Source organism: Perognathus longimembris, chromosome 3, assembly GCF_023159225.1.
Source record: "Perognathus longimembris pacificus isolate PPM17 chromosome 3, ASM2315922v1, whole genome shotgun sequence".
NCBI classification, from domain to species: domain Eukaryota; kingdom Metazoa; phylum Chordata; class Mammalia; order Rodentia; family Heteromyidae; genus Perognathus; species Perognathus longimembris.
In genome coordinates this window covers 5,867,702-5,894,758 of record NC_063163.1, presented here as the reverse complement: position 1 = coordinate 5,894,758, position 27,057 = coordinate 5,867,702, and the positions used below count along the sequence as shown (strand labels likewise).

Here is a 27,057-nt window from a genome sequence, read left to right as displayed (position 1 = left end):
CGGAGGCTCGGGGTGGGGTGGTGGGGGGGGCTCGGCCAGGGGTTTCCTGGCTCCTTTTCGCCATTGTCGTGATCGTCCCTTGGAGACCCCGTTTCCCCCCTCCCTCGGGGCCGCCCTCCCCCGGCGTCAGCGGCGCGCGGAGGAGCTGCCCGAGCCGCGTCTTGGGGTGGGGATCCCGGCTGGATCCCGGGCCGGCGAACCCCGTCTTGTCCCGGGTGGGGTGGGGGAGGGGAGGGGAGGGGGGCGGGGCGCGCGCGCGGGCCCGGGTCTCCGCTGCCGCGGGAGCGCGGTGGGCGGGGAGGAGGAGGACGGAGAGGGGGGGGGGAGGAGGAGGAGGGGGAGGAAGAGGGGGGGCGCAGCTGCGCTTCCTCTCCGCCGGCGCCGCCGCCGCCGCTCCTCCGCGCACCGCACCGGGCCCCGCGCGCCGGCCGCCCGCCCGCCCGCCCGCCTTCACCTCGCTTCACTTCGGGGCCGCGCCGCTGGCCGGGACGAAGGTGGGGGTCCCCCTCCCCCCTTCCCTGCCCCCCCCTCCCCCGGGATCTCGGCCGGAGGCGCGGCCCTGCTGTGCGCGCCCCCCCCTTCCCCTCCTCCCCTCCCCGGAGCGCGGGCTCCTCGGGTAGGCCCGTAGCCTGGCTGCGTGGAAGGGGGTCGCGGCCGGAGCCGGGCCGGAGCCGGGCCGGGCGGGGTGGCCTTGGGGAGGAGGAGGAGGCCATCTGGTCCGGAGGACTGGGGGTGGGGAGTGGAGGAGGGGGGTGGGGCTTGGACGCGGGTCTGTGGCGTGGGCCCCCTGTCTGGGGGCGCCTGTTCTGCATCTCAGGTGCTTTCTGCAGATCACAGGGACTGTCACGCGTGGAAGGCTTTCCTCCAAGGACATTGCAAAAGGCGTCCCCTTTCCCAATAAACTGGAGACTGGAGGATAGACGAGGCCGGATCTGAAGAGCACGCGACCGGGGTGATGGACATTGGCCTTTCGCATGGTATGTGTCCTGTAGCTGCCTGTTCCAGGGTCTTGGCTCCATGGGTGCATTGGAAGCTTGTTATTGAATACGGGTCTGCTTTGCAACCCATTTAGTCGTGCTTTTGTAGCTTAGGGGAAGATAGTTTCCGTAAATCGGTTAAGTCTTCCAGTCATTTCTATTAGTTAAGTCCTAATATAGCAGCTCTTCACTTACCTGGATGTAGGAACCTCGGTCAGCCAAAGATATTGGAACATAGTTGCAAAAAAGCGCTGCAGAGACCCAACTAGGTACCACAAAAATACTGTTGAGGGCTGGGAATATAACCTAGTGGCAGAGTGCTTGCCTCATACACATGAGGCCCTGGGTTGGATTCCTCTGCACCATATATATATGGTGCATATATATATATATATATATGAAAAAAGCCAGAAGTGGGGCTGTGGCTCAAGTGGTAGAGTGCTAGCCTTGAGCAAAAAGAAGCCAGGGACAGTCAGTGCTCAGGCCCTGAGTCCAAGCCCCAGGATTGGCATATATATATGTATGTATATATGTATACATATGTATATACATAGTTGAGTTTGCCTTGTGCATTTGGTAGGCCCTCCTGATACAATCACACGTAAATGTAGGTGTAAAATCACACCCTATAAAGACTTGTGCAAGAGAGGCACCAAGTATACATGGAGTGATGGAGACCAGTTTGAAGAGTAAAGGAAGCGCCTTCAGAAAGTGGCCCGTGAGCAAGCGTATCTGATACGTGGGTGAGAATTGTGTAGTGCAGGAGGTCAGGTGGGAAAGGACAGTGTTTAGAGAACCAGAAAGCAGTGTGGAAGGAGCAGAGATGGGCATGTGTGTGTGGCAGGAGCTGACCACACCTGGGGCCAGGTCTGGCGTTGGCCTTTTGTTAGGAGAGCTGAGGATTTTAGGCAGGGAAGATCATGTATCTGCAGCAAGCTTTATTTTATATGTCTCTGTACAAATCAGGTTGGAAGGGACAGTTCAGGGGTGGGATGGCTTGGCCGCAGGCACTGGGTTATAAACAGAGACAAAAGGAGATTCCAGATGTGATGAAACATAGCTGCAGGGCAAAAGAAGGACAGTGACCATTGGTATACTTCAGTAGTTCCTGCGGTTACAATGGCAACTTAGTGTAATAACCAATTGTTATAGTATGGGTTGTTATGGCTTGGTTATTTAGCAGTACATTTTGCTTAAGAAAATTGGGGAAATCTGTGAAACTTTTTCTAAATCTCCAATTAACCACTAAAGAGCCTGTAGTAGAGCCGTGGCTCAAGTGGAACAAACAGTGTAAAGGGCAGTGTCCAAGCCCTGAGTTCAGGCCCTACTGAGGACACTAATAGATGCTGCCCTGGCTTGTTAATGCTGTGGTGGAAAAGACATAAGCCAGACATGACAGGGAAAGAAAAAGACATTAGCAGTGTATGGGGCATGAGTTTTGGATCCTTTTCATTTTTGGCAGAATATCTTTTGTCACTTGGTAATTTTTTTCCTGCAGCGTTTTACTTTAATAAGATTTGTAACTACTACATTAAATTTCAAAGAGAAATTTGATGTGCGTGGTTTTTCCATGACAGTATAAAGTAACGTCTTCATGTTGATGATCACAACTTTGTGTGTGTGTGGGGGGGGCGGGGGAGAGGATCATTCTTGCGTAGTAATCGTTTAGGAAACAAAACAAAACAAAATAATGGTGCCTCCAGCCTTTAACGTTAGCCGTGTGGGAGGTGGATGTCGGGATGGGAGTTGAGGCCAGCCAGGGCAAGAAGTTAAACGGGAGACCTCATCTCTACCAACGCTGGGCCTGCTGCTGCACTCCTGTTATCTCAGCCACAGGGGAATCACCATGGCTGGACCACTTCCTTTTCTCCCCTTTGTCTTTACCTCCCAAGTAGCCAGGATGATAGGCTTGAGCCGCTGCACCTGTTCCGCCTGTGTTTTTGATCAGGATATCATATGTGTTAGCTGGTCTCATGGGCGATGTTTGATTCGATGTGAGGAAGGAAGCTACGGTAGAGTAAGTGGAACTGGAGATGAAGTAGCACATACCATCCTCGAGTAGGACTTACCGGACCTTGACCGGTGTCTCTGGAGTTCAGGAGCCCTTGTCAAAGGCTGTGTCTTTCAGGCTGTGTCTTTCAAAACCTGGTAATTTATGTACAGGAACAGAGATATTAACTATGGTCAAACTGTTCCCATAGTGGCTGAATCTCTCTCTCTCTCTCTCTGTCTTTCTCTGTACTGGGGTTTGAACTCAGAGCTAAGGCGCTATCCCTGAATGTTTACGCTCAAGGCTAGCACTCTTATCATTTGGGCCACACTTCCACTTGCATCTATTGGGTGGCTAATGGGAGATGAGAGTCTTACGGATTTTTTTTTTTCTTTACAAGAATTAATGATATCTGAATTAGATTTTGTGTGTGTGTGTGTGTGTGTGTGTGTGTGTGTGTGTGTGTGGCGTGAAAAGTCATTTGTAAAGAATAAAATTCTGTACTGGTTGTTCACTCAAGCGTATCCAGTATTGTGTGGCTTGTATGTCTACGTACTTTTTGTTGTTGACTTGTTCTGGTGCTTGAACTCAGGGCCTGTGCTTGGTCTCTGAGCTTTTTCACTCAAAGCTAGCATGTTCCCACTGGAACCACAGCTTCACTCTTGGCTTTTGGTGGTTAATTGGAGAAAAGAGTCTCACCGACTTTCCTGCCTGGGCTGGCTTTGAACCACGACCCTCAGATGTAATCTTCTTGAGTTGCCAGGATTACAGGACGTAGCCACTGGTACCGGGCTGGCTGACAGTATATTTTTTTAAACAATAATTCCAACATTATAGTTAGGCAATTTTTGAGATTGAATTCGTACACTATATGGTCCACTTATTAACATGTTTGCTTCACTGGCTTTCAGTATATGACCAAAATTGTGCTTTTATGTTCATTTCTGAATATTTTCATTATTCTCAAAAGAAGGCTGATTATGCCCAGATCTGAGCCATAGGCAAACCCTGGTCTGTGTTCTCTTGTAGCTTTGCCTCTTCTGCCCTTTTTGTGTGAATGGGATCATGTAGCATCTGGTACTTTGTGATGGGCTTCTTTCAGTTAGTATAATGTTTTCAAAATTCATTTATGTGCAACCATGGATCAGCACTTTTTATTGCCAAATAATATATTACTGTGTGGACATACTACATTTATCTGTTCATCAGTTGATAGGCATTTGGGTTGTTCTCATTTTTCTTTCTATAACAAGTAGTGTAGCCATTAACACGTAGTTGTATGTTTTCAACTTTCTTGATGCGGTCATACGTTTTTATTTTGTGTGGGTATGTTCTTAGGAATAAAATTTCGAAACCATATGATAACTGTTTAAATTTTTGAAAAACTTTTTTTTGGAAACGGACTAGACCATTTTACATTTCTGCTAGCAATGCATTAGGATCTGCCTTGTCCACATTCTAGTCAGCACTTACTGTTATCTCTCTTTCTATACTGTAAACGCCCTAGTGAGTATCTCGTTGTGATTTTGCTTTTAATTTTTTGTGGCTGCTCATGAGTCTGAGCATCTTCTCCCGTGCCCGTCGGCCATTTCTATCTCATCTTTGGAGAAGTGACCCTATTCTTGCACATTGTCCATTTTTTTTTTTTTACATGGGCTGTTTGTTTTGTTGTTATTCTACTACTTTGAGCTATTTGGGGGGCGGCATTTACTGGCGTCTGGCCTTAGGGCCTCATGTTTACTAGGGACATACTCTCTACCAGGGAGCCACCCTTTCAGCCTTTTCTTGCACTTGTTATCTTGAGGTCGGGTCTCACTTTTTATCTGGGTATCTCTGTGGATCATCCTCCTCCTACCGTTCTTACCGGAGCTGGAATAAAAGGTAAACATTATCACACTTGGGGGCTTCTTAAGATAAGAATGTTTATGATCATACCTCTAGGCATACTCCTAAAATAAATACATATCTAGCGAAGACCAAAGCACAATACTCTAATGTTCGATGCTATTTGATTGTCTGGTGGATTGCTGATAGGTTTTTTCTCCTCCCTCTTTCCTTAGGATCCAGTTCCTCACTTCTCAAGCTTTTGTAGACTGCAGTAAGCAGCGGCCCACATTGTTTTTCTAGAAGAGAGGGCTGCAGCTTCCTCCTAGCAACAGACACTTTTACAGTTGCATTCAATGCCTAACATTGCAGAACCCGAAAGGGCCAATGATTCTGGAAATGGTGAGCACCAGTCTGAGAGGAAGTCTCTGGAAGAGAATCTACAAGGTGCTGTAAAATCTTTCTGTACAAGTGCCTCAGGAGCACCCTTGGGTCCCAAAGGAGATGGCCATTACCCATGGAGTTGTCCCGTGACTCATACTCGGGAAAAAATCTATGCCATCTGCTCAGACTACGCCTTCCTCAACCAGGCCACCTCAATCTACAAAACTCCAAACCCAGCCCGTTCCTCTTGCCTCCCTGACAGTACCTCGTTATCCACTGGGAATAATGCATCAAAATACATCGGTATCCCGGCTAGTGCATCTGAAATAATCTATAATGAGGAAAACAACTTGGACACGTTATCCAACAGCCTCGGCAAGCTACCTCTCGCATGGGAAATTGATAAATCAGAATTTGATGGGGTCACTACAAATTTGAAACACAAATCAGGTAAGAAAGGAACCATTAAGTTCATACGTGAAAACAGAGGAAATAAATATAAAATAAATACTATATAAATACAATATTTATATTTATACGTATATATATATATATTTTTTTTTAAAGAACTTGTTTCAGAGTTAGAGTCGGGGCTGTGAAATGTTTTCTCCCATATTCTGGGAGGGTCTCAGGAATGCTTACCATTTTTTTTGTAATTATGGAATTATCTTGAATGCCATTAATTATGACAAGTTTTAATTTTTCCATTTCTTTTTAAAAAATAAATTATTTGTTGTTATTGTTGTTGTGTTACTCGTGGGGCTTGAAGTCAGGGCCTGGGAATTCTTTTAAGCTTTTGTATTCAAGCCTAATGCTCTACCATTTTGAGCCACAACACAGCTCCACTTCCCATTTTCTGGTAGTTAGTTAGAGATTAGAGTCACAGACTTTCCTGCCCAGGCTGGCTTGGAACTGTGATCCTGAGATCAGCTTCCTGAGTTGCAAGGATTATAGGGGGTGAGCCAACAGAGCCTGGATTACTTGTACCTTTATAAATCAGTTCTAGCTTCCACATATGAAAGAAAATGTGAATTCTTTGTCCCTCTGTGCCTGACCCATTTCACTTAACACAGTTTAACTCTTTTTTTTTTTTTTTTTTAAAGAAAATCGGTTCTGTGGCTTGAACTCTGGGCCTGGGCACTGTCCCTGTGCTTCTTTTGCTCAAGTCTAGTGTTCTACCACTTGAGCCACAGTGCTACTTCCAGCTTTTTCGAGTAGTTTATTGGAGGTAAGAGTCCTGTGGACTTTGCTGCTGAGGCTGCTTTTGAACCGTTCCCCTCAGATCTCAGCCTCCCGAGTAACTACGATTTATCACCGGTGTCAGCCACCAGCGCCCGGCTGAGAAAGATTCGCCATGGCACCCTGTATCTAATACGTTTGCGAATGTCCTGTTTAGAACTGGTGGCAGTTACCTTTCAGTTTGGGCGTGTGTCATTTTTATCGTGACCGTGTGTACTTACCTTAAATGTTTGTATTCTAGGCAATGCAAAGAAACAAGTTTCCAAGAAAAAAACTTCAGACAAAAAGGGAAGACACCCGAGAGAGTGCCCTCAGCACTCCCCTCTGGACGACATCAAGCAGCGGAAAGTGCTAGACCTCAGACGATGGTAATGTGATGTCACTTTGCATTTTTCAACGGAAACACATCCTGGCATTTTTTTTTTGCTTCTCTTTCATGGGTTAACCCGTACAGATATGGTACATGCCTATAGATTGTATCCGGGATTTCCACCTTATTTGAATGGTGCCCAAGCTCTGGGCTTTGAGCTTGTTGTTCCATGTGATTTCTTGGCTTGTATTCCACCTTTCTTCACTTCCTATTTTTTTTTTTTTTTTTTTTTAGGTAAGTCTTACTTTTCTTTTTTTTTTTTTTTTCTCTTCTGCGTTGTGTGTGGCCCTCAAGCTGTGACCCTGCTGCTCTCACGCCCCGTGTGACCAGGCCACCAGGCCTTCACTACTCACACAGTACACTGTGGGCGGGGCCCTCGCTGACCTTCTTCCTGGGCTGGCAGGGAAACACAATCTTCTTCATCTTTATTTTTCCAAGTAACTAAAATTATAGACCGAGGCCCCTGTCTGGCTAGAGAACAGTCCCTTTTACGATAATATCCCTAAAATAAAATACTTCGGCACAAGCTTAATTAATAAGACTATGAACTGAAGGAAAGAAAAGAAAAATACTGCTGAAATAAACTAGAGGTACAATTCAATGGGAAGCCATGCCCTTTTCATGGATTACAGCACATAGTATTTTGTCCGTACTTTTCCGGTGTTTTAAGGAGTTTCTAGACTCATGCATGCAGCTCAAATGGATAATCAGGCAGATTTTAGAGCTGACATCTTTCATATATCATTGCTTTTTTCCCCCATTTGTTTGGATGATGTCTACTTTATTAGTCACAATTGGCGGTCTAGTAAAACAGGTGATGTATTATTGCTACACATTGATTCTGTGTTTAAGAAATAAAAAAAGATTTTTAAGTGATTAAAGATATTTACCTCGCTTTACGTGATCAAAGTTTCTTTATATCGGAGTCACCAGGAGACGTATATTTCTCTTCGTCATTTTTTTATATTCATTCTTTCATTTTCTCAGGTACTGCATAAGCCGACCACAGTACAAGACTTCTTGTGGCATTTCCTCATTGATTTCGTGTTGGAATTTCTTGTACAGCACAGTGGGAGCAGGAAAGTAAGTATGGCAGCCCATTGCTATCCCCACACTCCAAATTTGAAAGCAGTTCTGGGTTCCTCATTGCATGATGGGAAATTGTGTGACTAACCTCTTCATACAGTCAAGAGACTAAAATGCTACGTTTTGTTACAGGCCTTTTAGTTTCAGTATATGCCTGTATTTTTTGTTGTTGCTGTTGGTCGTGGGGCTTGAACTCTGGGCTTGGGCGTTGTCCCTGAGCATTTTGTGCTCAAGGCTAGCACTCTACCACTTTGAGCCACAGCACAACTCCCAGTATTTGAATGATTCATTGGAGATAAGAGGGACATTGCTACCCTGGCTGGCTTCGAACTGTGATCCTCAGATCTTAGTCTCCAGAGTAGCTAGGATGACAGGCGTGAGCCAATGATACCCGGTGCCTATATATATATATATATATATATATTTTTTTTTTGGCCAGTCCTGGGCCTTGGACTCAGGGCCTGAGCACTGTCCCTGGCTTCTTCCCGCTCAAGGCTAGCACTCTGCCACTTGAGCCACAGCGCCGCTTCTGGCCGTTTTCTGTATATGTGGTGCTGGGGAATCGAACCTAGGGCCTTGTGTATCCGAGGCAGGCACTCTTGTCACTAGGCCATATCCCCAGCCCCGCGGTGCCTATATTTTTAAAAATAAAATAAAAATGAATACGATTAACTGAAATTTATTTGCAAGCCAGAGGTTTCTTAACACTGTGTCTGCGAATGATTGGGACTGTAAAATCACAGACAATGCTTCTTCCACAGTCTTCCACCCATAACCCAAGAAGAAGCTTTACATATTCTGGGCTTTCAGCCGCCATTTGAAGATATCCGGTTTGGCCCATTCACTGGAAATACAACACTCATGAGGTATGAACTTGCTCCTTACAGGCAGTATCTTATTAGTTTATTATTTTATTGTTGTGCCAGTACTGGGGCTTGAACTCATGGACTCAGGCCTTCCCATGACATTTTTTTTTTTTTTAAACTCAAGTCTGTTGCTCTACCACTGGAGCCACGCTTCCATTTATGTTTTGTTTTGTTTGCTGGTTAATTGAAGATGTGAGTCTCATCGCCTTTTCTGCCTGGGCTGGCTTTGAACTGTGATCCTCAGGTCTTCGTCTCCTGAGTAGCCAGGATTACAAATGTGAGCCACCAGCAGGCAGCTGCAATACCTTCTTTCAAGTCCTGCTGAGGAATGATGCTGTTGGCCGTGTGGATAGTAAACCTGGAGTCTGAGGCTGGGTCCCTGCCAGACGTGCTGGGCTCCGCCTCTGCTGAATTGCTGTTCAGCTGGAATGATAGCCTTCCTCCAGTGGCGTGGTTGCTGTGAGCAAATCTTCTTGTTATTTTCAGATGGTTTAGACAAATTAATGACCACTTCCACGTGAAAGGATGTTCTTACGTTCTATACAAGCCTCATGGGAAGAACAAAACAGCTGGAGAAACAGGTAGGTGTATAATATTTATATATTTACACACACACACACACACACACACACACACTTCAGGGTTCATTCCCATAATTGGCTGTAGTAACAGTTTGTTGCTTTCATATTCTCATTATCCAAGGAAAAACGCTTGACAAGGTTTTTTTTTTTTTTTTTTTTGCCAGTCCTGGGCCTTGGACTCAGGGCCTAAGCACTGTCCCCTGGCTTCTTTTTGCTCAAGGCTAGCACTCTGCCACTTGAGTCACAGCGCCACTTCTGGCCATTTTCTGTATATGTGGTACTGGGGAATCGAACCTAGGGCTTCAAGTACACAAGGCAAGCGCTCTTGCCACTAGGCCATATCCCCAGCCCTTGACAAGGGATTTTTTTCAATATGTAGTTTATTTTTTGATACTCCTAAGTTTATTGAAATGTAATTGTGATATGTGAACGTAGAACTTTTCGAACCTCCAGGCATGTGGTAAACACTGCTCCCAAGTTGCTTGTATTGTGTGGGTCCATGTTCTGTGTCTGTGTGTCTGTGCTAGGAAAACTCGTTTAGGAGGCAGCCTGGAAATTGCAGTTCTACCAAAAAGGGTAAAGGGATGATTTGAGATTATTTCAAGCTAGATCACCCTGTGATAACCCAAAATAACGGGACAAAGTACTATAAAATTGACAAGATTCTATTGTAAAACCATCTTGGTTATAGTAGAAATACTAATATAAGATAGATCTTGAGGATTACTTTAGTTGTGCTAATTAAATTATTTCTATTAATAACTTGCTTTGTTGTTGTTGGTGGTCGTGGTGGGTGTTATGCCTGAGCTCATTTACTCAGGGCTATCACGCTATCACGTTGAGCCACAGCACCACTTCAGTTTTCTAGTGGTTAATTGGAGATACGAGCTCATGACTTTCCTGCCCAGGTTGGCTTCAAACTGTCACCCTTAGATCTCAGCTTTCTGAATAGCTAGGCTTACAGGCATGAGCCACCAGCACCTGGCTAATGATTTCCAGTTTTAATTGTTACATTAATCTTTGTATATTGCAAATCAGAGAACTCTTAAGAGTTTCTGTGTGTGTGCGCGCGTGTGTGTGTGTGTGTGTGTGTGTGTGTGTGTGTGCCGATCCTGGGGCTTGAACTCACTCAGGGCCTTGGCTCTGTAACTGAGCCTCTCTGTGCTCAAGGTTAGCCCTCTACCACTTGAGCCACAGTGCCCCACAGTGTTTTCTTAGTAGCTTCTTGGAGCTAAGAGACTCACAGGCTTTCCTGCCTAGGCTGCCCTTGGACCGTGATCCTTCGATCTCAGCCTCCTGAGTAGCGAGGGTTACAGGTGTGAGCCACCAGCATGCAGCTGACCCTGAGCTTTTTTGCTCAAGGCTAGCACTCTTCCACTTGAGCCGTAGCGCCATTTCTGTCTTTTTTGGTGCTTAATTGGAGATAAGAGTATCACAGACTTTCCTGTCCAGGCTCGCTTTGAAAAGTGATCCTCAGATCTCAGCCTCCTGAGTAGCTAGGGTTATAGGAGCCATTGGTGTCTGGCAACACTTCTTGAAATGGAAGGAAGACTTCACTTAAGACGATGACCATAGAGTGCTGTGATAGGGACGACAGACCGGATCAGCTCTACTGACAGCAAACACAGGTGGGTTATTTGTAGTCAGGGAGTTCAGTGGGTCAGTAGGTATAAAATTAATGAGAGAAGATATCCATAGGAGGAAGGTTCTTGCCAAGATGGCCTAACAGGCTTTTGTTTAAGTCAGTCCTGGGGACTTAGACATCAGTGTTGAAGGTGATAAGAAACAGGGTTAGCGACAAAGGGCGGGAGATGTACACTGACTTAGCAGGACTCCTGTTGCAGCTGGGCACCAAACAAGGTTGAGGCCTCGCTGAGAAGAGGATGGAAGGATTGGCCAAGAGGAGCTCTGTGCACAGAGGTAGATGGTTTTCAAAGTCAAAGGTCGTACCTGCAGTAAGATCTGTTTCTGTTAGCTCATACTGGGTGTGATAAGTTGGTTATGAGTTAGGCAAACTTGGGCGAGCAGACAGTGGGTTTCTGCACACACTAATTCTGTGACTTGAATGAGTTACTTGTTGGCTCCCCGCAGAAGCCTTTTGTCTGTCTGTATTTAACCCACTGCTGGGCACTGTGATGATTCAGAGGGACAATTTAATATTGTCCCTTGTGTTAGCAGGGTAAGAATTCAAGGATGCTAGTTCTGTGCAGTTCCCATGGGGCATGTCTCTCTCTGGAAAGGAGCTCAAAGTGGTGTGTTGGTATATATGTTTTCTTTTTCTAGGTAAACTGTCAACGCTCCATACTCATTAGTTGATCAGGTAATGAAAAACTAAGAAAGGATACATATTCTGGGTCACTAATTTTCTCTTTGTCTAGTTTGCTTATTATAGTGCCCATTGAGTTTTAGAGGAATAATTCAGTCACGTTTTTCATTCTGTAGTATCTACTTTATTTATGCAAACACAGGCTTCAGACTCGTGTCTGGATTTGCCTTGTAGTTTGGAGATGGCCAACCCCAACCCTAATGGCTGAAGCCCAAATCACCTCATTCTGGTGCTTGAGTGGTGTCCCCTCAGCCAGTCTCCTGTGAGGGGCTGCCCTGGACTCCCGACACTCAGCCTCTTCTCAGGTTCCACGAATCATCTGCACCTTTCTCCCCCGTTTGGAGCAGCCCGCCAGAGCGCATACAGGATGTAGGATTTCCTACTCAATCATCTATTCCGGGACTTAAGGAAGGCTTTCTTTTCTGCTTGCCTGGCCAGAAGAAATCCATTCCCTGTGTTAGCACAATATGTGTTTATGCCTGTCGTAGAACTCCCATTTCATTGCTAGGTGATTCTTGGCATACTGGGTGTTGCTTTCAGAAAGACCTGAGCCATCTTGTGGCCTAGATCTTTAACTTAGGTATTCATTATGATTTCACGAATCCTATATGAAGGAATGAAACAGGAGGAATTCAGTAAACTGGGACTAGAAATTCCATAGTAGGTCTTACTTTTTTCTCTAACAACTTGACATTTTTCCTTTGGAAGTCTTTGTCTTTAGCTCATCTTCTCGTCTGGCTCCAATCTTCCTCCTCCTCCTCTTCCTCTGCTCCTCCAGCACATGTCATCTGTGTTTGGGGTACCAGCTGCATGCCCTCTTGTCCTCATATTTGATGTCTTTCTGTTGTCTCAAGGAGTCTTTGTTTTTCAGATTTCTGGATGTTACCTGTTCCTAAGGACTAGGCATTGCCTTCTACATTGTAAGTGCTCAGGAAAAAGCTTACGATGTCTCTAGATCATTTATTCACTACTTCACAGGGATGTTTTATATCACTTAATAGAGTGTGTGCAGAATATAGGTCTGGGTAACTAGAAACACGCAGTAAGACATAATAACAAAAGTCACTCCTTGCCAGGTAGCCTGTGTCAAGCTTGCCCTATGAGAAGGGCCCTGGAAGGCTCAAGCTCGGGCTCATTACTCCTTTCGCTTGCTTATCTTATTGCCTGAGTCCATAAGAGGATGTCATCCTAGGAGCTGTCAGCTATTGTTGGTTAACTTTGGCAGAATTGAGTTGGAGTGGCAGGATGGATGAAAAGATGAGTCAGTGAAAGAAAAGGAAATCAAGGGAAGATGAACACCAGATAAAGTAGAATTTACCTATGTTGTTACATCTTCATTAAAACTTTCTCCAACATACATCCAATCTTTTCATTTGTGGAATGAAATAACCTCCTTATTTTTTTTTTAGCAAAGGAACAGAGATAGTTTCTGTAAACCTTTATAAGTTAACTTTCGATTGTATTTTCCTCCTATCATTTTCATCTTTCCTGTTAGAGGACTTGAATCTCCTTGTTATGTTTTCTGTATGTATGTCAAGGGTGAATGACCTGCTTTTCTTTCCTTTTCCTGATCCTTCTTGCAGTGTTTCCTGGCTACGCTAGTCCTGGATTCCCCTCATCTCCAACATTTACATATGTTGTTTGGCATTTGGTGTATGCCATCGTGTGCGTGTGTGTGTGTGCGTGTGCGTTTGTGCGTGCGTGTGTGTGCGTGTGTGTGTGTGTGTGTGTGTGTGTGTGTGTGTGTGTGTATCCAGCCCATAGAGGCTGTTTTGAATAGGCCTTTGCTTTTACATAGGATGCTCGGGAACTGTACTTATCGTACGAGCCCTGGTTGAATCGGGGAGAAGGGATGTTCAGAGAAGCATCTTTTCTCCCTCACTGAGAAGAGAGTTGCAGAGATGGTTTCTTTCCACTTGTCTCTGAGATATTCAGTGGTGGGTCAACTGGTGTTGCTTACTTTAAGCATACTTTGAAGGGTGTCTTCTCTCTCAGTTTTACTTATTCTTAAGGATTGTTGGGTGTGTGTTCTGCAATAGGCTTTCTGCTTTCTTGGGGACCACACACTTTTTTTCAGATTCCCTGGTGCTTTCTGGCCTGCCCAACGTACTCATTTCCAGCAGGCCCCATGATAAACAGAACTTCTTCTTGGAGTAAAATTAAAACCTAGGTAGTAGGATAACATTTAATGCACGTTAGAATATTTCTTTTCAGAGATGTTGATTAATCACAATGAAACTTTCTGTTAAAAGTTGACAATGCCTGCTTTACACTGACATGATTTTGTTGTGTCGAATCAGTTAGCCACCGGCATTTGTGCCAAGGAGTCTTAAGTTGCTTTTTTCTTTTTCTGCTTCTCTTGTGGCTTGAACTCAGGACCTGGGTGTGTTGTTTATGAGCTTCTTTGGCTCAAGGCTGGTGCGTAGTCTCGCTTGAGCACACAGTTCCACTCCTGGCTCTTTTGGTGGTTCACTAGAGAAAAGCCTCATGGAATTTCCTGTCTGGGCTCGCTTCCAACTGTGATCCTCAGATCTCAGCTTCCTGAGTAGCTAGGATTATAGGCATGAGCCACGCTTGACCCCCCCCCCCCCTTTTTTTTTCTTAAAATCAGATACTTTGAAAATTATGCTTGCATTCAGGTATTTAATTTTGTTCTTCCAGTGAGCATTAAGTTCAGTTTTGCTTGGCAGGAAACCGACCTCTGCCTTATCCCTGTGTAACTCACGCAGGCCCTTCCCTTGGCCACGGCTGACCGCTTTGCCCAGCACCTCCGGCAGGGTGGACAGGCATTGGTATCCTGTTCCCTGCATTCGTCGTTTGCCTCCAGTTCATATCGGACACCTTGCCAAATAGATTTAACTTGTGCTCGTGTTACAACCCCTGGAAGCTTCCTACTGCTTGCTTTCTGCACAAACCCAGTAGAGTCACTCAGAGCCAACGGATTGGCCTCGCACTGCTCTCCTGTAGGACATTTGTTGTTAAAAGGTGCGAATGAAGAGCAACAGAGGTCACTGCACTACTTATTCCAGTTCCAGAATCTCTTAACTTCAGAAGATGTAAAAAATGCATTCTAGAAGCTCTTCTGGAGTTCCCTAGGATTTTCCTATGGGTGACCAGTATCTACAGGGCAAGTTAATGCGCAACACGAAAAGACTGTCTGTTGTGAATGTATTAAAGTGAGACTCGCAGTGCCAAAGGGGCCAGGCTCCTGTCCTCCGCAGCTCAGCGCTCCTGTCGCTGAGGTGGGAGGCGAGCCCCGCTCTGCGCTGTCTTGGTCTCCTTTCCACCGTAGAGCTCACGGCTCTGCACCTGGCAGTGGTTGCTTTGCCATTTCAAGTTCAGGGTGGTTATAGATACATTCTGATAGGGAGTGGACTGCTTTCTCAACTTAGCTTCCCTCTGTCGCACGTTTATATGTCTTCCAATACACAGAGTCACCTTCTTGGATGGCTCATGTATTAAATGCTCTACTTACTGTCTTTTATTTCAGAGGATGATCTGATCTGTTTCTGACTTTGCCCTGATATTGTGGGGGTACCTTACGGTAGGCTGCTCTCCGCTGTTGTCCCCTGTGCTCTAAACCAAGTGACTTGCTATTCCCAGATTATCACCCTCCCTTCTGTGATTTTGTTTTTCCTCTCATACCCTCTTCCTCTGTCTGGATTGTTAAAATCTTCCCGCTTCGTTGAGTTCCATCTTGAATGCCACCCCTTCCGGATACTATCCCTCAAACCCGACATGCGCATCTTCTTCCTTGGGAGAGTTTGTCTCTTGTTTCCCTAAGGAATATGGAGTCTGGAGAAGTGCCTTGACTCAAGCTCACTACGTAGCCAAACCTAGCCTTAGCGTTCTCCTGCCTCATCTTCCCAAATGTGCTAGGATGGGCTGGTACCGCTGTGCCTGGCCGGAAATAGAGATTTCAGTAGGAAAGATCTCCTCGCTGGGGAAGGATGCGCTTGTGGTAGGTCATGAAGACAAATATAAAGGCCTAGATGGATAACAAATTGTGTGAGGGGGCTGGGCGGCCCCTGGCTCTGCGGTGGCAGTTCACCTGCGGTTCTTAGTGTTCTTCGTGTATTGTGGTTTTCAGAAAGTCAATCAGTGCCACATGCAAGCTTTCATCTGCTATTTTTAGGATTTGTAGTTTTAATGGGCAGTTTCTTGATGAATAATTTAATTTCTTCCAGGAATGCAAGTTAATGAAACCTCAGTTAATGGCTTTCAATACTGAGTGCTGGTATAAACTTGTTTTATTTTTACGGTAATCCTTTTGAAATTACTATTGATGATGATGATAGGAAACAGAAAGGAAGAATGGTCAGAAGAGCATTTGCTACTCCAGCCTGCCTCAGTAGAGATGTTTCCTCACTCGGGATGTGAAAGAGAATTACCTTACTTGTGTAACTTTTTCAGAAGGCTAAAGTGTATGTTAATGTGGGGGAAACAGGCAGTTCTTGAGTTTGTTTTTTATTATTTGGAGCTGAAAATTATGCCTTGTACGTCAGTGGTATTTAAATGGGGATGTGCACACACATACACTATGTATTAGGAAGTCTATATTTTAACCTGATTTAAAGTTTTTACTTTTTGTACCTCTTGTAAAGATTTATAAACAACTGCACTTATATTTGTGCATGTGTATTCAGCAGTTTTTAGTGTTAGATAACACAATCAGGAAAGCTGAGATCATTACTATGCATATAAATCAAAGACTCATATCCAGTAAATAACTTTCATAGACAACTTCACGTAGTATTGGAAAGCTTTGATAAACAAGGACAAGTCTTCTTTTTTATTTTTTGTTTTGGCTTTGACTTTATGCAACTTTGTCTCAAAGGTCAAATGGAATGTGAATTCGTTAATACATCTTTGCATCTATCAGTAGCGCCTTGCTTTTCCCTGCTGCATCAATGTGTTTTAAGTAATGTTTTTTCTGTCCCTTGATCTTTCACTTAGCTATGATATACAATACTGATATTGCTTTGTGGTCCCTTTGTTTTGTTTTCTTTTCTGCAGCTTCAGGAGCCTTGTCAAAGTTAACCCGTGGACTGAAAGATGAATCGCTCGCTTATATCTATCATTGCCAAAATCATTATTTTTGTCCAATTGGCTTCGAAGCAACTCCTGTTAAAGCAAGTAAAGCATTCGGGTAAGGACGTACCTATTTTATATGGGTATTCTTACTAGAAAAAGTATGCTATAGAAAGTGTTTTAAGGAATTAAAAAGAATTTGGAGTTTCCTAGGAATTGGGAAGCTTGCTAATCTTTCTTTATATCTCATTAGCCTATTCATTAAACATTAGAGCTTATTCTTTGCAGAGTAGCATTTAGTTAATTGCACTTTAACAAATACTCTTTTAGATGCTAGGAGCTTAGACATAAGAGAAAGCTATTTGAAGAAACACTTTTTTGTCTTCTGCAAAACAATTACAAAGACCTTATGTACCATCTTGTCCTTATCCAGAGTCCCACATGAACAGTGTGCCAAAAAGAGGGTCACAACAGAGATAATTACAAAGCGTCTTACAATGAAAGACATGGAGAGTATCAGGATTCCCCTTTATCCTGACTGCAAGAAAGCTCTGCAGCACACTTTATTTCTGTATCAGGAACCGTATTATCTTCATGGTGTTCTCACTCTCTCTCTCTCTCTCTTGCTCTCTTGCTCACTCTCTCTCACTCTCGCTCTCTTTCTGTCTCTTATTTTATTTCCTCAATCCAGAGTTTGTAGTTTATGAAGTTTATATCTTCATAAATTGATATCTTTTTTTTTTTTTTGAAAGCAAGAGTCCTAAAAGGGAAGGTAGCTGAGTTTGGCCATTACTTTTCTTCCTTTCCAAGTTTTCTTTATGATGGGTTGAGCGAATGCCAGGGTCCTTGAATGCAAAGGAAGAAGTGTTCAGGTTAAGAACTGATGAAAACAGACGTTGTGTATATTGGAGTAAAGACCCTGGCAGGCAGAGTCACCTGACCTTCTGAGGTTCTGTTTGTTCACATTTAGATGAGGGGTTGGGGTAGGGGTAGGGAGGGGGCTTGTTAACCAAGGAAGGTGAAGAGAGAAGAGGTGATCCTCTTCGTGTAGGGCCCCAAGTCCCTCGTAGCAGGCTTGGTCATTTGAATAGGATTAGGTTGGAGGAGCTGAGGTCTCACTCAGAACTTTGGGGCTGCAGGGAGAAGACAATAAGCAGCAGTAAGCCAGGTAAACCAGGAAGTTCCAGACAATTACATTTTTGCAAATGCTTTGTTCATCTCTCTGGAGGTGAAATTTGTTATAAGTGAGGTACATTGCTATGTTTAATGGTCTCCTTACAGCTTCCTAGAACTTCACTTTGTTTCTAGAATTTCCCTAAGCGTACACCATCATTTTATTTCCATTTTGTACCCTTAAAAATAAAGTTCCTCATCAGTGCCCGATCTAAGAACCACCTGAGATTTTTAATTTCACCCAGTGTCTGTTTTACATTAACAAATGCTGTCATTGATTACATCTTCATATACATTTTACTAATATGTAGTGGAAGCCTCGTAGTCCAGTGTGTGACCTTTATTAATTTTTCTATTTAGCAGGGGTCCTCTCTCACCGCAGGAAGTGGAATATTGGATATTGATTGGCGAGTCCAGTAGGAAACATCCGGCAATTCACTGTAAAAAGTATGTTATAGTAGCTTTCCTTTATAAAAAAAACAGTCAGGATAAGCTTTATGTATACTGAGATTCACAGATCTTAATTATGTAACTAGATGAGTTTTGAGTAATTGTCATTCCAATCACAATATAGCATATTTTTATTATCATAGTACCCTCCTTCATTCCTGTGCAACCACAGACCACCTGCATTCTGATTCCCATCATCACAGATTTACTTTGGTAGTTCTTGAATTTCATATAAATAGAAGCATGAAGCATTCTTTTGTATCTCTTTCTTCATCTCACCAATCTATCAAGAACTTTTGTTTTTCCATTAGAATTTTGGAATCTGCTAATTTCTGCTAAAAACAAAGCCGGTTGAATCTGAAACAGAATTTGAATAGGGTGGAAGCTATAAAATTCATATTTTCGTGGGGAGATGTGACATCATAACACTATGGGCTCTTCCAGTCTGTGGACATGGGCCATATCTCCACTTAATTACAAATTTACATTCTCTTAGAGGTCTTAGATTTCCACTCCTATTTCTCCTTCCTCTCCACTCTTCTTTTCTTTTTCATAGTACTGGGGTTTGAACTCAAGGCCTGTTGCTTGCCAGGCAGGTGCTCTACCACTTGAGCCATGTCCCCAGCCCTTTTTGCTTCAGTTGCTTTTTTAGATAGGGTCTCTCACTTTTACCGAAGGCCAGTCTGCGTTGCTTCTTTTATGTTTTTGAGTATAAAGTCATCCATGTTCTGTTACTTTTTTTCAATTATGGTTAACTTTTTTTGAAAACATAATTTTCAAATTATTTGTTGTATACAATACTCTCCCACTGATATTCATATAGCTGTGTACAAGTTTACATATTTCATTTGTTAGTTATAGTAACTTTTGTATTTGTCTTAGGTTTTCTGTACAATCATGTTATATGTTAATGGCAATATGTTACCTTTTAATGCTTTAAATGTTAGCCAGATGTTGAGGGTTGTACCTACAGTCATAGATAATTGGGAGACTGGAGCAAGTACATGAAGTTGAGAAACAACTTGGGAGGCTTAGTGGAACTCAAGGCCAGCCTACTGCCACATAGTGATACCTGATCCTAAAAAAGAAAGAGAAAATAGGGAGAGAGATAGAGATAGACAGACAGACAGAGATAAACGGACTTGATACATGGTCTATTCATGCTTTAACTCATAGGATGTCACCTAATATATTTATATTTATTATATGGGAAAAAATAACCAGTTGTAAACAGACTTAGAAATACCTGGATAGACACAACTATCATAAAAAATTTAGTAGATGAAGTAACACCAAGATAAGAAAGTTAATTGCCAATCATTCTATGATCATACTGTAGCAATTTCCTCTTGTGTGAAGTTTTTGTTGCTGGTGGTTGTGGGGGCTTGAACTCTGGGCTTGTGCCCTGTCCCACAGATTTTGCTCAAGCAAGGCTAGGGCTCTATGACTTTGAGCCACAGTGCCACTTTTGGTTTTCTGGTGGTTATTTGGAGATAAGAGTCTCACGACTTTCCTACCCAGCCTGGCTTTGATCTCAGCTTCCTGAGCAGCTAGGATTACAGTCATGAGCCACCAGTGCCCGTGATTGTGAAAAGTTTCATTAGAATGGTACTTTGGATTTAAAGAAAGTTGTGCTGCATCCTTTCTTCTGAACAGATGGGCAGATATTGTCACTGATCTGAACACTCAAAATCCAGAATACCTAGATATCCGGCACTTAGAGAGAGGACTTCAGTTCCGAAAAACAAAGAAGGTAAGAATACCACTGTTGCCTTTGAAAGCATTTCCCAAGAGACCAGAATGTTGTATTCTACTTCATACTTTGGAGGGGCTAAATAACAGAAATATACCTTAGACGAAAATCCATTTTAGGTGGCAAAGTGAAATTATTATCACTATTATTTTTAATGATTCCTTTATTCTACTGTTGTCATAGAGGTGACGTACAGAGGGGTTACAATGACATGAGTCAGGTAGAGAGTACATTTCCTTTCATCTGTTCCCTCATTCTCCCCCAGTCCTTCCCTCCCATCTCCAACCACAAGTTGTAGAGTTCACATTCATCCATGGCCAGTGAGCTCCACGGCTGCACTTTTCACCCTTTTCCCCTCGAGTTCTATGCCCTCCCTCCAAAGATGTACACGTGAATACATCCTACACAGTGTAAAGAAGACAGAATCATCAAAAACTAAAAACACTTAAAAAAGAAAAAAAAGTTGTTCTGTTTCCATATCTTGGAGTTTTATATGAGAGGGACCTTAAGCATTGTGCCTTTGTTTTTCGCACCTAAGAGTAGCCTGTTTTGGTCTCACTGTGTGTGAGTATCTAGAATCCTGTATAATTTATCATATCCCAGTGTAGTTTAGATCTAATTTCCGCCTCTCAGAGATAACACGTGCCCTTTGTCTCTCTGAGCTTGGCATGCCTCACTTAACATAATTTGTTGTAGTTCACCCATTTCCTTGGGAATGGCATTATTTTGTTCTTTCTCATGGCTGTGTAAAATTCCATTGTGTAGAGTTACCACATTTTTTTGGATCCATTCAGCTGTGGGGAATCAGGGATGTTTCTATATCTTGGCTATTGTGAATAGTGCCGCAATGAACTTGAATGTGCAGGTGTCTTTTTGCATCTATGTGTCGGTTGTGGGGCTTGAACTCAGTACCTGGGTGCTGTTCCTGTGCCCTTTTGCACAAGGCTAGCAATCTACCACTTGAGCCCATAGCACCACTTCCAGTTTGTGAGCGGTTAATTGGAGATAAGAGCCTCACAGGGACTTTTCTGCCTGGTCTGGCTTTGAACTGTGATACTCAGATATCAGCCTCTTGAGTAGCTAGGATTACAGGCGTGAGCCACTGGTGCCAGGCTTGCAGGTGTCTTTATCATATCCTGGCTCATGATGTTCAGGCTAAATGCCCAGTAGTGGTACAGTGTGCATAGGGAAGGTGTATGTTTAGTTTCTTGAGGAACCTTCAGACTGCTGTCCAGAGTGGTTGTACTCTTTTACATTCCCACCAGCAGTGTAGTAGGGTTTCTCTACATCATCACCAATGCTTGCTGTCTGAATTCACACTGTTGGACAGTCTAACTGGGGTGAAATGGAATCTCAAGTTTTTTTGATTTGTATTTCCTCCTTCCCCCCATGAGTTGTACAGTTGGTTTACACCATATAGTTTTATAAGTATTGCTGTTGCATTGGTTTGTCTTTTTTATCCTTTGTCTCTCGATTCTGGTATTCCCTTTCCCTTCCCTTGTTCCAGTACATGTATATGCAATATCCAGGGTACTAAAATCAATTACAGTGATATCAGGGGTAAAACCATGGGAAAGAAAGACAAAAAGAGAAAGGGCCTAATTTCACATGGTATCGTGAAAATAGCAACAATGATAAACCACTTTTTTCCCCATAACTTGGGGTTCATTTCGTATGAACACATAAGATGATGGTAAGCGAAATGAACTCTTAAGTTATGGGAACGAGTGATTTTCTTTGCCATTCTTACCTCTTCTTCTGACAAGTCTCTCCTTAGCTCCCTTGCCCATTTGAACATTGTTTTAAGAACACAGGACTGTGTTTGTTGTTGGTTTTGTTAAATCCTTATGTGGTTGTACAAAGGCATTTCATTTCAACTTTCCAGTCTAGGACTATTTTTTTAAAATTCAAAGGCAAGTAGAATAGCCTAGAGCCATCGAGAATGGATCCTGGTATTGGAATGATAGCAGTAGCCCATGGCTAGTAATCTCTCTTCACATGAGCTAGGTGTTGTTCTTGCCCCCCCCCCCCCTTTGATACCACTTGATTATTATCCTTCAGTTGGTGTCTCTCCCTTTCAGATGAGTAGTCTGGACTGCTGCTGGCCTGCCTTTTTCTGAATCCAAATTAATTTTAGTCATTGGCCAGAGTGATGTGCACCGCCTAGGCTGCAGGGGAATCTCTCAGATAAAAGGAAATACGTTGTGTGTTTGTGGCAGTTTTATAGATATATGACTGTAGCAAGAACAGGAGAGAGAGGAAGAAGAATGATCGGGGCGCCTGTGTTAGTGTGTTCAAGGTAGGGTTGAGGAGGAGCCTGTGGGGTAGGGAGCGGTATTTTGGCTCCTTAAGGGCTTTGTTATGGTTTGTAAAGGCAGCTGTCAGGAAACATGCAAACCACACAGTGTTCTCTGATGGTAGTGAACAGAAAAGGACAGTTTGGGGGCCAGAGAAAAGAGTGAAAACCTGGGAGTGCCCAATACCCACAAATGTCCAGCTCAGTTTTTCTTTTATTTTCTTCAACTTCTCTTCCTTTTTCCCCCCCCTCAGGTTGGGGGAAATTTGCATTGCATCATAGCTTTCCAGAGACTGAGCTGGCAAAGGTTTGGCCTTTGGAACTTTCCATTCGGCACCATTAGACAGGAATCACAGCCTCCAACGCATGCCCAGGGAATTGCCAAATCTGAGAGCGAAGACAACATCTCCAGGAAACAGCATGGGCGTCTTGGCCGGTCCTTCAGTGCCAGCTTCCACCAGGACTCGTCCTGGAAGAGAATGTCTAGCATCCACGAGAGAAGGAACAGTGGCTACCAGGGCTACAGCGATTATGACGGGAATGACTAACAGCAGGAGGCCGGGTAGCGGGGATGCTGCGTGGCCGTCCTGTCCGGGACGCATCAGGACAGTAGAAGATGTCATTAAGCCTATGAGTAGGACAGACCTTGTGGTACAAAGCGTAACCTTGTAGTTCTCTAGTCAGTATGCTTGCACAGGACTATATGATGAATGGCGAATTCAGATGCATAAGCAGATAAGCACAGTTTATTACCCTTTTAAAGCTAAGAGTAGATTAACAATCTGGACAGAACTTTTCATAGAATCCAATAAAAATCACAATGGCTTCTAAATACAAACACAAATTCACATAACTGTATCAGGATTTGAAATACTTTAGCATGAAGTGATTTCTTATGACTTGATCCTTAGGCCTATTACTACAGATAGTGTTATTCCTAAAATCAAGAGGTAAAGCACTGTCTGTGTGCCCTTAAAAAAAAAATGAGGGCTGTAAATTTATAAAATTTGCTCACAGTTAAAGTTCATCCATAATCATGTTGTGAGTAGTCTGTCACATACAGCAGTATCATTGCTAGCCTCATCATTTGTTTCCCAAATAATTGTTTCATGATTCTCAAGGCAAAAAGAGAAAGATGGAAGAAACAGATCTTTTCTGTTGGTATGCGCGGGGTGACTTGCTCTGTGGATTCAGATATTCTTGACTTGGTATGTGACTGTGAAATATTGATGGGAACCTTAGGTTTCGGAAGCTTTCTGCTGTAAGTTTAGAATAAACTTTGTTTTAGGGACAAGTGGCATCAGAGGTTTCTCTACACAAGACAATCTGCAGTGAGATTTCCTGACCTTTGGCCTGTCCCTTCCGTGGAGTTGTGTGTTAGCAATAGGACCACTCAGGCCACTCTGAGGACAACTCTCTTGTTCTAAACTCGCAGCTGTTGCAGTTATTGAACCATATAGGTAATTAGCTCTGTGAAGTGTTGACAACTTCACAAGTGTGGGTTTCATGCCTTTGTGCTCCTCTCTAGTGCTTGTTGGTTTTTCTCCTCCTTCCATCCTGTGACTCACAAACTTGCAGGATCTTTGGTTCTTTCATTTCCAGGGCTGTTTCTGGGAGAATACAAGGTGCTGAATATGTTGGCTACCATATCGCAATACACCTCAAGAAGAGGGTTCAGATTTTTATTTTTAGAATATTTTCATTTTTTCCCCCTCTGAATTTTATATCCATTTATCCACTCACACACGTCTAGCCTACAGAAAGGGATATATATTCTAAAATGGTCATTTTTTCTGAAGAGAATATTTTGCTTGACATGCAAAGGACTGAAAGAGATTTGTAGGTTGTTGATTTTTGTTACTTCATACTGGAACTTTTAAAAAGTTTTCATCAAATAAAGTTTTGTTTTCTACTTTTAAGTATGTGGCTGTTACTGAACCTTTGTTTTAGTTATGAAGTGCCCTTATAATTTTGTTTAAAGTAGGTGATATATTGCCTGTTCTTAGTATTATAAGAAACTAGCTTGAATATTGCATTTATAATGACTAAAACTATAAATTGTGAGGACTGTTATTGTAGATTTCTTTAAGCTTTATAGTAGGAAATGGAACATCAATTCTACTTCTTATTTTATTAGCTTGGATCCAATAAACTTTCCATTTTTGTAGGTCAAACATGTTAGTGGGAGTATTTTAGAAGAAGTAGGAAAAGCAGAGAGGAAAGGAGAAAACACAATATAAAATAAATAAGGAAGTGGCACTGTGGCGCAGAGTGGTAGAGCACTAGCCTTGAGTTGAAAAGCTCAGGAACAGTGCCCAGGCCCAGAGTTCAAGCCCCATGAGAGACCAAAAAAAAAAAAAAAATTAAAGAAATTTTATTATGGAAAAATTGAAGAATAATATACATACTTTTGAAAAATTATGTTTTACCGTCATAGGAGCTAACATTCAACATGACAGTTTATGAATGCAATTCATTCTGCATTATCAGTATCAACCCCATCCATTCCCTCTATAATCCTAGGTCTAACTCCTTCGAACAACAAACTCACAGTCTAACAGAAATGAATCCCAGGAAGATGGTACTTAAGGTGTGTGGAGGGCGGTCAGGGGAGGGTGGCTAGGTAGTGAAGAGAGGGAGGGAAAGGAAAATGCAGTCAATAGCTTTTGATAACAACCCTGATAGATGTGCTCACTTAAAACTTTAGCTCACAAGATGGCAGTTACGCAGAGCACAGTGAGGCTTTGCTTTGGGGGATTGTTTCCTTAGTAATACTGTAGGCAAGAGTTTCTGCAGACCTCCCTTTGAAAATGTGTAACATTTCTCTCTTTTTTGGGGGGGAGAGGGGTGCCACTCTTACGGCCTGAACTCAGGGATTAGGCACTGTTCCTGAGTTTTTTTGCTTAAGGCTAGTGCTCTTGGGCCACAGTTCCACTTCTGGCTTTTTTTGAGGGTTCATGGAATGTAAGAAAGAGACTCATGGACTTTCCTGCCCATAGGCTGGCTTCAAACTGTGGTCCTCACACCAGCCTCCTGAGTAGCTAGGATCACAGGTGTGAGCCACCAGCACCTGGCATTTTTCATTTCTTGTTTGACACTTCTTAGGAGTGTCTGTAAGTACAATGAAGATTGAAATGCTACCTTTGCCATCATTGGCTGTTTTATTCTAGGTATAAGTTAAGATTATTTTTTGCGGTCATGGGTGCTTGAACTCTGCCTGGGCGCCATCTTCAGCTTAAGGCTGGTAGTGCTCTACCACTTGAGCCACAGCACCACTACTGGGTTTCTGGTGGGTAATTGGAGATAAGAGTCTTATGGACCCCACTGGCTTTGAACCTCCATCCTCAGATCTCAGCCTCCTGAGTAGGTAGGATTACAGGTGTGTGCCACTGGTGCCCGGCAAGATGAATTTTTCTGTGCTTACTTTATCAATGGCAAAATGGGGAAAAGGAAAAGAATAAGAAAACAAATGCATGGTGTTTAAAACAGTGCCTTGTAGACAGAAGTTCTGTTTAAAAAGGTGTGTTTTTTTTAGGGCTGTGTATGACGGCTCCTACCTATACCCACTGAGCAGCAGAGATGAGGAAGACTGGTTTGAGTTCAGCTGGCCAACAGCGCGACTCCATTTTAAACAAATAAGCTGGGTGTGGTGGCATTCCTGTCAGCTCAGTACAAGGGAGTTATGGGAGGTGTAGGAAGATCACGATCCAAAACTAAGGTACAAAAACGGCTGGGGATGTGGCTTAAGTGTCAAAGCACCTGTGTAGAAAGCCTGATGTCCAAGGTTAAAATGCCAGTATAGCAATAAAAAAAAAGTGTATTTACTGTTCAGAGTCGTTATGGCATCTTTTAAAGAACATCAAAGAATATTTGCTTGTAAATGAAATGACACCCCTGAGTTGCTGTTCCTTCAAAAGCATTTTATCTTGAGGAAAAATCAGTCGGAATGTGGTGGCTCTTGCTTATCATCACAGTTACTTGGGAGAGAGGGAGAGAGAGGGGGGAGAGGTGAGAGGAAAGAGAGAGGGAGGGGGAAGAGAGGAGAGGAGAGACAGGGGAGAGGAGAGACAGGAGAGGAGAGGGAGTGGGGAGAGGAGAGGAGAAAGGGGGAGAGGGAGAGAGGAGAGGGGGGAGAGGGAGAGTGGAGAGGGGGGAGAGGGAGAGAGGAGAGAGGGAAAGAGGACAGAGGAGAGGGAGGAAGAGAGGGAGGGAGGGAGAGGAGAGAGAGGGAGATGGGGGAGAGAGGAGAGGAGAGAAGAGGGAGAGAGGAGAGACAGGAGAGAGAAGAGAGGGAGAGAGGACAGATAGGGAGAGGAGAGAGGGAGAGAAAGAGGAAGAGAGGGAGGGAGAGAGAGACGGAGGAGAGGAGAGAGGGAAAAGAGGGAAGAGAGAGGGAGGGGGAGAGAGAGGAGAGAGGAGAGACAGGAGGGAAGAGAGGGGGAGAGGGAGAGGAGAGGGAGGAAGGGAGGGAGGGAGAGAGAGGAGAGAGGAGGGAGAGAGAGGAGAGGAGAGAGAGGGAGAGAGGAGGGGGGAGAGAGGAGAGGAGAGAGAGGGAGAGAGGAGGGGGGAGAGAGGAGAGGAGAGAGAGGGAGAGAGGAGAGGGAGGAAGAGAGAGAGGGAGGGAGGGAGGGAGAGAGAGGGAGCGCGAGACACCACTCGCCAGACCAGCCAGACCGAGGTGGAGGCGCGCGCGCGCCCCGCTCCGGCCGCC

At 43.8% G+C, this 27,057-nt stretch overlaps 1 protein-coding gene across 4 annotated transcripts; it reads left to right on the top strand.

The window, feature by feature from the left end:
- The first annotated feature begins 477 nt into the window (after positions 1-477).
- Bivm (basic, immunoglobulin-like variable motif containing) lies at positions 478-24,258 on the top strand. 4 transcript variants are annotated; one of them, XM_048341112.1, is made up of 11 exons: positions 478-494; positions 831-977; positions 5,028-5,625; positions 6,656-6,782; positions 7,772-7,867; positions 8,632-8,736; positions 9,223-9,317; positions 16,660-16,792; positions 18,208-18,294; positions 19,954-20,050; positions 22,601-24,258. In XM_048341112.1, the coding sequence occupies exons 3-11, from the start codon at positions 5,148-5,150 to the stop codon at positions 22,892-22,894; spliced, it is 1,512 nt and encodes a 503-aa protein (XP_048197069.1). In that variant the 5' UTR covers positions 478-494; positions 831-977; positions 5,028-5,147; the 3' UTR covers positions 22,895-24,258. The 4 variants fall into 4 exon arrangements, with proteins under 4 accessions (XP_048197069.1, XP_048197071.1, XP_048197070.1 ...); XM_048341113.1 differs by lacking the exons at positions 478-494; positions 831-977 and having other exon boundaries at positions 4,801-5,625; positions 18,211-18,294; XM_048341111.1 differs by lacking the exons at positions 478-494; positions 831-977 and having other exon boundaries at positions 4,803-5,625.
- Positions 24,259-27,057: the final 2,799 nt, after the last annotated feature.

What these genes read in the sequence shown, in the direction of transcription:
- Bivm (XM_048341112.1), top strand. Translation starts at nt 5,148, where the DNA reads ATGCCTAACATTGCAGAACCCGAAAGGGCCAATGATTCTGGAAATGGT. An exon ending in GTGCTAGACCTCAGACGATG is followed by an intron (nt 6,783 to 7,771) that starts GTAATGTGATGT and finishes TCATTTTCTCAG; the next exon opens with GTACTGCATAAGCCGACCAC. An exon ending in CAAAACAGCTGGAGAAACAG is followed by an intron (nt 9,318 to 16,659) that starts GTAGGTGTATAA and finishes TCTTTTCTGCAG; the next exon opens with CTTCAGGAGCCTTGTCAAAG.